The following is a 13,054-nucleotide window of genomic DNA, read 5'->3' as shown; positions in this document are numbered from 1 at the left end:
TCTTAGTTACTAGACTTTTCTTTGGATTTAAGTACAAAACTTTTATATTATCAGTATATTTCAAACTATATTGTTATATGTAACGTAACCTAATAATATAAAAAAGTTATACTGTCGGTACACAAAAAATTGAACTCTTTTTGTTATCTTTTGCCTTCTTTTTCTTATATTGTTTTTTGTACATAATCTTGATGCCAAACTTAATCAGTACTATACCTTTGTTTGTACATCTAGGGAAGCAAACTTAAAGAACTCAAAAGTGTTGGCCCTCTTTGTCTGTAGAGCCTAAAGCAAAGAGTGTGACCCCTCTTTGATGCTTGCAAAAGCATTCATTTTCAAGATACCATAATTGATGGCCTCCTCTTATTAGCTAAATTCAATCCCATTTTTCACTTCAAAATTAGTAACTATATTTTATTTACTGATAGCGTAAAGATTCTTTTATATCACTAGTATAATTTTAAGTACTGTCGTAGGTTGACTTCATTATTTTCCAAGTTATTAGTTCCCGTATTACCTTTTACTGAGACCTCTAGGCGTTTATTAATCAAAGAGGCAGAGAGTAAGTGTAAGCTCACTTAGAAGCTCGAGCTCCGAGATTGAAAGTAAGAGGGCTCATACTACTTGCCTAACCCTTTGTTCCAAGGGTCAGTAGATTAGAAAGCACCTTCTTTTTTTTTGACTTTCTATCCGGTGTTTGGAGTCCGTGGAGCCCCGACTAAATCCGAATCGCGCACTGCAGGGCTCATTCGGGCGTGGCGCTTCCAACAGGATTTTTTCCATATCCAGGACTCGAATTCGAGACCTCTGGTTAAAGGTGAAAAACTATTAATTTTGTTAATCAAGAACATATTGTATAGTTAGCTACAGTAAAACATAAGGTTTCATCATTCAAAGTTAGCAAAACATACAAACAAAAAAACATGATCTCCCACTAGATAGTCAGGATAAACAAAAGCTGCCAATTTTTTTATTTTTTATTTTTTTTAAAAAAAAAAGCTGCAGCAGGTGGAATTTTTGATAATCTTACAGCTAATGCTATACCAGAAGAACCATGATTCTATTGAAGAAAGAAAGATTTAAAAGTTTTTTTATCTCTTAACACAAAAAGGAGAAAAGCTAGGAAAAAAGAAGTTAGTGATTGAGACCATTTTCTTGATTTATTCCTCAATTTTACCTACTAAAATCTTTGTCTTATAAACCCCACAACTTTTTGTCAGAAGCACTACTAGTAGCCTAAAATTTTCTTGAATTATTTGCACAAAGTCCACTTTTATGTTGAAGCTTTCTATCTATTCACCCCACTTCAATTCTAGCTTCTCCTTATGAGAATGGCCTAAAATGTGATAATTTTCTTGAAGCAGAAATGAAAATAAAATAAAATATTAAAATGTAAAAGATTTTTTTTTTTAGTTTAATTTGTATCGTATTTCATAAGACTAATCTGATTTCGCGTTGAATAGACTTAATCGTAAGATATCTCATACTCACTGACTTGACTATTATGATTTCTTGACTAATGCGCTCAAACTAATTTGATTTCGCATCAAGTACAAAAGATGATCATAGGAAGAAAGGGAAAGGAACCATCTTTTTATTTTTTTCCTTCTTTACATTGGATTGGGATTCTTTTAGGTCTTTGTCTGTTAAAAGCTATGAGAACAATTACAAAACTAATTAAGATATGATGTGTATAACGTCCCAAGAGCACCAACACCAATATCGCGCGCACACACCACATCTAACCCCAAGCCAATTGCAAGAAAAAGGAAGAGAAAATTAAAGTGAAAAAAGTTTGCATAATTTTTGTGCAAACTACAATAAATAATCCCATTTAACTATAATTTAATGAACTAAAGTTTTACCCGTGTGTAAGATGTCAAATAGAAGTAAAATTGAAAATATTAGTAGCTCAGTTGGTTGGCTACTGAACTCTCACCATATTGATGAAGTTTCGATTCCGTAATCTCTCATTTTCCCTTCCTCTGCCCCAATTTTTTTTAAAAAGAGAGAATTAAAACTAGAAACAAAAATAATATCTCACTGATGTCTTGAAAAATTTTCTGAGTTGTTCAACTTTTTTTTTTCTTTTCCACAATGTAAAAAAAAAAAACCTTAAAAAGATAAAAAGAAGGTGATTTTCCTACGTATATTTGATTTATTTTTTTCATTTATCATTTTTGATTGAAATTATAATGCCTCTGCTTTATTTATATTGGGGTCATCTCAAGGAAAGAGACAAATTTTTAGTACAAGACATTTTTGGGGGGTCCAGTGGCCAATGTCTAGAAGAATAAAGAAATGTTGAGACATCGTCTACTTTTTCAGTTTTTCTCCTTTGTGCCCCCCACCTCCCCTCTAATCTCCCTTCTTTTCCATCTTCAGTCTTCCAATAAAACAAACTTATCACTTGCAAAGTAGGAGTACAATTTACCTTGAATTGTCAAAGAAGGTAGAAGGATAATATGTAACAGGTACATGATGAATCAATTGAGCTGCAAAAAAGCATTGCCTGAGTCTCGATGGATCGAGTTATTTAGTATTCTTGGCGGGATACAACATACATTTGATTTATTAGTCAAGGTGTACGATTCGTTATTAAAAAGTAATTAGAAAATGAATAGTAAACCAAGAGGAAGTTTTTTGTTATTCAAAGAAGAGAGATTCATATCAATTGCTTCTTTTCCACAACGTAGGTTTCCTTTGTTTGCTTTTTAGGGCATAAAATCCCACTCTCATTCCATTTCCCTTTTTTCATGATATTTATCTTGACGTTCTTGCTTCCCACGTGAAATGATGCTTTTTTATCGTGACCTTTCATGTATGATCCCATTTTTCTATGAACAAAAACTAAATTCAGGCACAAACACATCAGCAAATTAATGGTATACGAGTTAGCTACATGTACCATTAGATAAGAAAATCATCCAACATGCTGGTCTCTGACTGATCATAAATCGTTAACAATATCAATATGTTAAAACTCAACCAAAACCCTAGTTTATCTGCATATATAAAAAATGAAGCCACAAAAGAGTGTAAATATTTACCTAACACCAATTTAACCAACCCATGTGGGAGGAGCCAAAGGGGTTAACATCAAAATCCATCTTATAATGAGAGCTTAAGCTAACAAATTTCACAAATGACCAAAACATAATATAATTTAATCTCCATTTTTTAGCTTTGCTCTAGGGCTGTTACAACAACATAAGCAGTGTAGTAATCCCCCAAAATGGGGTTTGAGAATAGTGTGTGCACAGCCTAACCTCTACCTTGTGAAGGTAGAGACATTGCCTCTAATAAACACTCTTAACTCAACCAAAACATATAAGAACAACAGAAAGGAGAACAAAATACAAAATATTAAAAGAGCAATCACCTTAGAGAACATGATCTTGGAGAAAGACGAAACCCAGTGAAAATGTTGGGCAGCAGGCTAGCGAGATATGGAACATAATAAAGACAGATGTCCATAATAGTTTATAAAAAAACAAGCTTTAAATTTAATCCGACAAAATTGCCACAGTATTGAGCGTAAATAAAACATAAATCAAGCAGCACAGCATCTCATAAATGAAGTTTATCTCAGACAAAAAAGAAGTGCCTACATGGGTCTGGACAGATTCCTAAGCTTTAAGACGTCCATAGAATTTTGCCTTCTCCTGTGTAGTCTGGAAGCGTCCATGACCAAACTTGGACGATGTGTCAATGAACTTGAGCTTGATCTCCTCCAATGCAACCCTAGATGTCTGGTTCAACAATGATTGCCTCAAAGTCACAACTCGCTTCTTTGGTCCAACACAGCAGCCCTTGATCAACAGAAAGTCCTCTTTCACAACACCATAGTGAGGGAATCCACCAATTGGTGTGATATCCTTTTCAGTCCTGAATAAAGACAGAATTTTTTCAAATTAAGAAAAGTGGCATCCAAGTAACATAGGGAATATTGTATGCATATTAAGGACTAACCTGTCAAACTCAGTTGTGGCAGAATGAGACTCCTGACCAGCCTTGCCCAGCCTGTAGACTTTCTTGTTCATCTCAGTGCGATGGTGATAACCATTCTGTCCAGCCCTAGCAACAGTGAATGACACCCTAGCTGGATGCCAAGCACCAATACAAGCCACCTTTCTAAGCCCACGATGAGTCTTACGTGGGAGACGGGTCACACCCCAACGAGTCACCACACCCTCATACCCCTTACCCTTAGTCACACCAATTATATCAATCATCTCATCCTTCTGGAAAATGGCATCAATAGGAATCTGTTTCTCAAAAAAGCCATAAGCATAATCAACCTTCTGTGCAATATCCCCACCATTAACCTGAATCTCCATCAGATGTGCCTTCTTTTGCTTGAGACCTTTCATTTTCCTAATCTGCAAAGATTAAAGTGTGGGGGATGGGTGTAATCCTTGGTGCCTCAATAGAGAAAAAGGTAAAAATAGACTCAAAAGAGTGGCACGGTGCAGTAAGAGGCGAACTATAGTGAGCAAATACCTGAGTGTGGGCCAGAACACGAATCACAGAACAATACTTCTTCATCTTCTCCAACTGTGCATTAATATCTTTCTTACCATCATCAGTTTCATACTTCTTTGAGTACTTTGCAAAGGCCTTCTTTTTGGACATGCACCAGTTCTTGTAGAACCTCCTTTTAATTTCTTCACTAAGATGTTGAGCCCAGACCGTGCTCAGGCAGCGAAGGCCACGAGGTGTTTTCACATATCCAACAACCCCAACAACAATCATTGGAGGTGTTTCAATTATGGTAACAGCTTCGCAAGTCTCCTTCTTATGTAGCTCTGCACAAATACAACTCATGAATGACAAAACTACATGTAAATATTTGCTTGCTTGGAAAGAGACAAGTTTCTTCAAAGATGCAGATTATCACCTAAAGTTCTATTAACAGTTAATAAAGCCTTAATATGGGCTTACTTAGAGCAGCCCAACATACGAGCTAGTTCCTTATCAGGACATTCCCATTAAAACTTGAGCTTTGAAGGCTGAAAAAGTCTCTAATATGTATAAGCCTAGCTCTTTAATTGCACATTCAGTTTTCTTAAAAATAATCCAGTACAACATTGGTGCATTGGCAGCAAAATCTTTAAAATTGTAAGCAATACTTACTTGACCCTGGTTTTTCAACTTCTCTAACAATATGAGTCATGCCAGCTTTATATCCAAGGAAAGCTGTCAACCTGCAAGGTTTGGTTGGATCATCTTTGGGAAAAGCCTTCACTGCATAAACAAAGACGTGAGCACAAAGGATTAGATTCCACAATGATATTTTAAACATTACATCCACTGTCAACTTAAAGGCTGTTTAATAAATCCAAAGACAGGACATTTTTAGAATTCTGCCCATCACATAGTACATTAGACATAAATTGGCATTCAAGTTCCAGTCTGTCGTTACATACTGGCAAACATGAATTTCTATAAAAACTGGATCCACAGGACAAATGAGATATTAGTTCACACTTAAAAACTCAATAACCTTGAGACAAATTTCAAGTGGGAAAACTGACTGCCATATTTTAACTCCGAACATAAATAACCCTGTTATCAGTGGCAAGAATGCAAATCTAACTAGAACAGATAAGGATTTGATTTAAAACCTTTCCCCCTGTGTCGTGCTGCTCTTTTCCTTGGAAGAAATCCCAAAGAACCATGTCTTGGGTGCTCAAACTTGCGATGTGACATTCTTCTTACCTGTAATAGCTAGAAGAAGAAAAGGCTAAGTGGCCTCAAGCTTTAAGGAGAGTACGTGAGACATCTGCAAGTACTAACTTGTAGCTTAGAGAATGGAAAAATAAGTCAAACAGAAAGTTTTAATAACAATTGTAATTTCCACATGAAGTGAGATATTTACAGTGAGGATAGATGACATATCTCTTCAGGGTGGTCTGTCTTTACTCTAATTCAATAAATGTAATAGGCACTAATCTCCCAATCACTACAGCAAACAGACTAACAAATTTCAAAGGAAAATACCAATCAACACAATAAAAAAAATACAAGATGGGAAAGAACTGGACCTTATCAATAGGTGGGAAAGAAATAGATTCAACATTCAGACAATTTAGAAAATGCACATTTCATAAAATAGAGTGAAAAATAAGGATGTCACTCATTTGGGACAAAAAAGAGTTTTAGACCAAAGCAGGAAAATTAACAAATATAGGAAAAAAAGGGTTCCAAATACCAAGGACAAAACATGCTCTAGTCAAGTAAGACATGTGGATCTAACACCAATTCTAGGAAATGATTAGAAAGGCTCCCTGACCAAAGGCCTATGGCAAGTAGAACATGCCAATTCTCAGGACTCTACTGTATTTCTTTCCAAAAAACACCAATTAATGGTGTCCTGGTGAAAGAGCCCTTTTGAGACTCCAGCCTTGATTACTTTTTCAAGTTGTTATTGGGAGTACATTTCTATCACTCCTATGAATTATGAGCAAACCCAACATGCCTACTTGTACTAAAGCATCAAAACAAATAGAAAAAAAGTTTAAAATATTTAAGGAAAATAAGCACTAAAACACTCTAAATTTGTGCAATCCATATTAAATCAAGAATGTCAATAAAATCCCTGAATTCGGAACACATATCAATCAACCAAACCTCAATCCTACACTAACGCTAGAACGATTATATGAACCATTTACATCAGTTCCATTATACTTTGAGCTTGTCAGATCTAGAACAGGACGAACAAATCTCAATTAAAAAACCGTTGGATTAATGAAAGATTGCCCAAAATTTGCTCACTCAGTGATAACAATCACTCTATATGGGTTAACTAGAATCAATAGTACATAATCAAATACATAAAACAGTAAATCAGTGGTTAACAATTCTATGATAAGGAAACACAATCGAGATAACTTTCGCTAATTAATTAGATCGGAAATTGAACGATGTTACCTCGGAGCTCTGACGGAATCGGCGGCCACAAATGGTAGCTTTAACCCTGAGACACCTTATATAATAAGGAAAGGATAGAACTAGGGTTTCGCTACTCACTGTCTTTTGACATATATGCCCCCGTTTCCCTCGTTTGTGTGCAGCTAAATGATAAAGAGAGTGTTTGGATGGGCGTAAAACTTGCTTAGATTAATTTGTTAACTTTTTATTATAAATAAATAAATGATTTTATTAAATATAAATAAGTTTTACTATTGAAAAAAATGTTTTTAAACATTTGATACTTCAAAGCTATTTTAAATTTAGTCGGGTTTTTTTGGTGAACAAAAATGAAATTAACAATTTGTAATTTATACATGAATAATTTAAAATTTTATCGTTAGCGTTAATCTTAACACAAAATAAGGAATTGTTACATTTAAAAAATAGTGAGGTATTTTCAAACATTCTTATTTACAAGGTGCTAGTAGTGCAATGAATTTAGTATTTGTGATTGAATCACATTGATGCGACCTTGATGTCTTGAAAGCCTTAATCTGATATAGGATCGATGAGGTTTTTCTTTAGATAAATTTGTCAAATCAACACATAATATGAACATTAGATAAAAATTAATCGATCTTACAATTTCATATATATGCGTAATACTAATGTATTAGGTATAATACATAAATAGGATCTTAAACTTGCTTCAAATTTTAAGTTAGACTTTGAACTTTCATAGTGCATAAGTAGGCACTTTAACTAACCACGCTTAAACAAAAAAAAAACTCGAGTCCTGCAGCCTAAACGTGTGTAAGGCAAATGCTCTGACATGGATTTATTAGTCAATCAATGACTGTCAACTAATTTACACGTAGATTTTAAAATTTAAAAATAAAATAGAATTATATAAAAGTATAAGGGTATAAGTATCAATTCAATATTTTTTTACTTTTGTTGGCCTCAAATTTTATTTCGGAAGTGCGCGAATTGAGTGCATTACACACATTTTGCCAGGTTGGACTCAAGTATTTTTTTGTTTAAACGTAGGATAATTAAAGTATCTACTTGTACACTATAAAATTCAAGGTCCAACTTAAAATTTGAAACCAAATTTAAGATCTTATTTATGTATTATCACAATGTAAAAAATATGGGTATTAACTGAACAATCAGTTCAGAGAGGTGAGTCAAGCGGAAAAATAGAATGTAAATAGTCAAATTTATAGTATACAAAACAGAGTACACGACGAACTCTCTGAAGTCAGTCTTGTGTTACTAAAGTAGAGCTCCCTCTTTTCTTTCTGCTTTCCCTTTCCATTGGACCAGGTCAAGGATGCTGTAAGCAATTCTGATCCCAAGCACCTATCACGATTTTTGAGTAGCTCTGATCCACCCTATTCTACTTCACTAGCTTTAGAAGTTGCACACTTATGTCAGGATAGTGTGTTACTCTTGAACTTGACATTACGTAACTTATAAATACGAAAATATCTTTGAAACACACTTAATACATCATGTATTATTATTTATGTAGTGTTTTACTGGTATGAGTGAATATTGAATGTAGTAAATAAAATAAATTGTGAGTACTAAATTTGTTAAGAATTAATTGGATTGAGGATATGTTCACAATATCATTTGTTTTTAGTAAAATATACATAACATATAATTTTGTGAAACGACGTTAATAACATTTGTATCTTATCCTTAAGCCATGCATCTGAAGGTTATATAGATTCATTAAGCATGAAAAATTAGTGGCGGGCTACAACGTTTCGTTGTCTAAGAATATATGTCTCCATAATATGTTAAAATTGTCTTTTTTTTCCCTGTATGTTGTTATTGTGGAATAGATGATATTTATGGTGGTTTTAAAGTTGGAATGAACGTATGTTTGGTGTATAGTGGCGTGCTACAACGCTATGTTGCCTAAAACATAATCTCTATATTATGGTTAAATCATCTTCTTCTTTTTTTGTGTGTTGTTATTATGGAATAGATGGTAGTTATAGTGGTTTTAAAGTTGAACTGAATGTATATTTCGTGTGTATCTATTACATGTCCGGTAATTGATACAATATGTACTTCACAGAGTCAGAGACATATTCACAACATACAAATATGTATATCACTATATATTATAGGTGTATTACATGTATATCTTGTATATAAGTGTTTATAAATGTATTTTATGTATATATCAAGTGTATGAATTGATATACGACATGTATCAAAGTATGAAGAGAGAAAACAAATTGGGAGAAATAATGAAAGAGAACTATGAAAAGGGTAAAATCTTGTGAATAGAAAAAGTAATTCAAACAAAGTTGGCGATGAAATAAGGATATTAGGGTAAAAAAGGAGGGAAAAAATACGGTTCTATCATTTTGTCGGTGAGGCAGCGACCGATGGTAATGAAACAGAGCGATCGACAAGTGGGATGGGATAATGGCTAATAGAATTTGTGTAGAGAAGAAAAAATCAGTAATTATGTCGATTTTGTTGGAAATTAGATATATTTGTCAAGTTTTTGTTGCTATGTAAAGGAGAAAAAAATATTCAGTAATTAAATCAAATTCGTGGAAGTTATAAATATTGTCAAGTTTTTGTTGCTATGCAAAGCAGAAAAAAATCAGTAACTATATGTCAAATTTGTGGAGGTTATAAATATTTTGTCAAGTTTTTGTTGCTATGTAAAGGAGAAGAAAAAATCAGTAATTACATGTCAGACTTGCTAATGGTTATATGTATTTTGTCAAGTTTTTGCTGTTATTTTTTTAAAAAAGAAATAGTATTGCCAAATATGATAAGACATGAATTTATTTCTTTAGATTCGTGCAAAAAATTCTAGCATAGAACGATAACCCATTCAACGGACTTGTGGATCTAGTCATTTCACAAGACGGTTGCCTAAATCATTGGGCCAGGCCCAGTCATTGAGTTGGTGGTCTGTGAAATGAACTTCTGTTTAGATTAGGGCCTACAGATTTATGTTTGGGAAAGCCCATATAAGGTAAACCACACCCTCGAACCCAACACAATCATGTGAATGGCCCATGGGCCCTAGTTTCCAGTCCAATGTTCTCCAAATTACTCAATCAAATACTAACAACTCACTCTCCATTAGTTATATATATGCCGAAAAGTGTACCAAATAATGTACTATTAATAGAAAACCGTCCTAGATACGTCATATTAGTTATGTGTATTATTTTATGTTTGTATTAATTATTCATATATTAATTATACATGTACTAATTATTTCATCTTATATTTTACATAAAATAATGCATAGATTTCCTCATAATTTATACATGTATTAGTTGTGTAAATTTCTTAATTGTCAACCAAATGTTGTACTAAGTTTATAATGCATAATTTATTTCCTATTACCTATCAAACCGTATAAGTTATACAGAAATTAATACATGAATAACTTATTTCTTATACAACTTACCCTAATAATTATTAGGGGGAGACCCATTATGAAATCATATCAAAAAGAAAATGCTTGATCTCAACTACGCCCAAAAAATGGAGTAGCTAATTTAAAATGCGATTTATAATATAAATCAAAAACTAGCCTGACCCACAATTTTTTTTTAAAAAAAGTCATATATGGTGTTGGATTTACTCTCAGGTACTAAAAGAGAAAGGATTCAAAACAAAAGAAAACGCATCTTACCTATGCGTTTTATCAATGTGGTTTTCTTTATTTATTTATTTTTTATTCCCTCTATTTAATTTTACCTCTCGATTAGTTCAAAAATATATTATTACTTTTTACTTGTCAATTTTTATATATATCAAGAAAAAATAATAATTATTTTCTTATTTTATCCTCGACATTAAATACTTATTCACCAAATCATTACTAACACATAAACTATTCATCAATTTATATGACGTCTCTAGGGGTTTTTCTAAGTTCACGTGAACTCATGCTCTCCTTTTGAAACAGTACTCAATGGCGAAGTCAGAATTTTCCTTGAGAGGTGTCAAAATTAGACAATTAGTTGTCTAAAAATGAAAAAAAAAACACTTTGAAATAACAACTTGAACCATCATCGAACACTGGACATTGAAAACTTTTGTAGACACTTAACTGCTAGTTGTGCTAACTCTTTGCCTTATATCAAGAGGTGTCAACAATAATGTATACGAAGATAAAATTAAAAATTAACATGTCTATATAATATAATTTTTCGCGAAAAAATATCGTTTGATATTCCTCGATCCAGAATAGTTCTGTCCTTGATAATAGTATATGTATATTATAATTAAATATATATATAATCTATTTATTTAGTGATTATTTTATAAATTGAATCTCCAAAAGATATTGGACAATAATTATCCGAATTAATACGTAAGTCCTTTACCTTCTTTGCTGACCAAGATAGTCGTGCTATGATTATTTCATAGAGATACTTGTTTGAATGAATGGAGAAATAATTTAAGAAAATCAAAAGTATGTGCAATTTGCATTTTAAACCATATGGCAAATTAAATATGTGTAGGATAAACAAGTGGCATTGACTAAATTTGAGTCATCAACTTTGCAATAATAGCCAAAAAAAATAATACAAAAGAGTACTTTAATTGAAGATACTATTCTCTCCACTTGATAAAACTTTCAAAGGAGACACCACCCTCTCCCCTATATTTATTTTCATCTTTTTTCCCCTTAAAGATTATTGCTTATCACTTTGATGAAAAAGAAGGGAAAAAAAGGTTCGAGCAATTTAAAAGACTAGTGAATATATTCCTTCCTTTGTGAATGAAGGAATATTTTTAAGTCAATATTCCTATTTCCTTTATACTTGTAGTTTTCACTTTTGTTTAAGATGATAAAAAAGTTATTCAATTCAGATTTTTATTCATTTTAAAATTATCATTTGTTATTTAAAAAATTGGATAATTGATGAACAATAGGTACTTGCATAACTCTAGAAATAATTAAGGCGTCTAATAGGCGATCATTTTGCACAATACTACATAGAATTATTTTTATCCACAAAAAGATAAAATTAGAGTGAGAAATCAAGAAAACAATCATCTTTCTGTAAAACAAAAACAAGATAATTTGGGACAAAGTTTTTTTTTTTAAAAAAATTGAGGGTGTGAGGTAAGTGGAGAATGGGGACAATGATACTTGTAAAAGACAAGGAGTAGACAAAAACAATTGAACATGAGTTGGAATTCCACCAATGACAGAGGCAATGAACCCTACAAAAACCAAAGTCAATTCCCATAATGTCAAATGGGGTCAATATATATTCTCATCATTTTATTTTAGTACTTATTATTATCTATAATTTCTTTTGCATTATTTATCTTGCTGTTTTATTATTGTTATTTTTGTCTTTCCCTAATCCTCTGATTTCAGTTTTTTTAAATTGAAAATTTAACAAAAACAATTTTTTTTAACGCACAAAATAGAGTATATTATTTTTATATATCGTAATTATGAAATTACATTATGTATATTGTTGTAACGTGACTTTCGTCTTAATCCCCAGTATTCATTACCTTTTTCTACTAGTAGAATATATTCTCTCCTCATTAATGACGTGAAGAAAAATTCAATGTTCTTGAAATGGGACATTTATAATGGACATAAAACATCACTACAAAATCTTTTTTTTTTCTAAAACAAAATATTTAAAGTTGCTTCGAAAAGCAAAACAGCAGAATCTCGAGTCATTAATTAGAAGCAACATCAAATTAATTATTATACTATGAAATAGACACTTGACGGCTGATGTTTTTGTTATTGCATCGAGTAATGATTATACTACATTGTTACTCTTTAATTTCTTCCTGGTATGATTTTGCATGCATGTCTTAATTAATTGGAGGTAATTATAAGCACCTTTTATTATTAGGAAATTGATAAAAATAGTGGCTCACCAAAATAATACTTACCAAATATATTTTATATATATATATATTAATATATAATATACATAAAGTATACATTTTGAATACAATAGTATATATTCTTTGTAAATTTGATAGCGAATATAATTATTTTTATCGAGAGGTTAAATGTGTAACAATCCCTTGGTTAATTGATAAATTTGTAAATTAATATTAAGTCCTTTTGATCAACTAAATGCTGAAAAGTAAT

At 32.1% G+C, this 13,054-nt stretch overlaps 1 protein-coding gene across 2 annotated transcripts; it reads right to left on the bottom strand.

The window, feature by feature from the left end:
• Positions 1 to 3,450: 3,450 nt before the first annotated feature.
• LOC129885899 (60S ribosomal protein L3-2) lies at positions 3,451 to 7,045 on the bottom strand. Of its 2 annotated transcripts, none has more exons than XM_055960373.1 (6): positions 6,937 to 7,045; positions 5,628 to 5,730; positions 5,137 to 5,247; positions 4,504 to 4,808; positions 3,973 to 4,382; positions 3,451 to 3,888 (listed from the first exon to the last, which is right to left on the bottom strand). In XM_055960373.1, exons 2-6 carry the CDS (start codon positions 5,710 to 5,712, stop codon positions 3,630 to 3,632), a joined length of 1,170 nt encoding a protein of 389 aa, XP_055816348.1. In that variant the 5' UTR covers positions 5,713 to 5,730; positions 6,937 to 7,045; the 3' UTR covers positions 3,451 to 3,629. The 2 variants fall into 2 exon arrangements, with proteins under 2 accessions (XP_055816348.1, XP_055816347.1); XM_055960372.1 differs by having other exon boundaries at positions 5,628 to 5,721; positions 6,937 to 7,014.
• Between the last annotated feature and the right edge of the window lie 6,009 nt (positions 7,046 to 13,054).

Source organism: Solanum dulcamara, chromosome 4 (assembly GCF_947179165.1).
Source record: "Solanum dulcamara chromosome 4, daSolDulc1.2, whole genome shotgun sequence".
In the NCBI taxonomy this organism is placed as follows: domain Eukaryota; kingdom Viridiplantae; phylum Streptophyta; class Magnoliopsida; order Solanales; family Solanaceae; genus Solanum; species Solanum dulcamara.
This window is presented reverse-complemented; position numbering and strand designations above follow the sequence as displayed.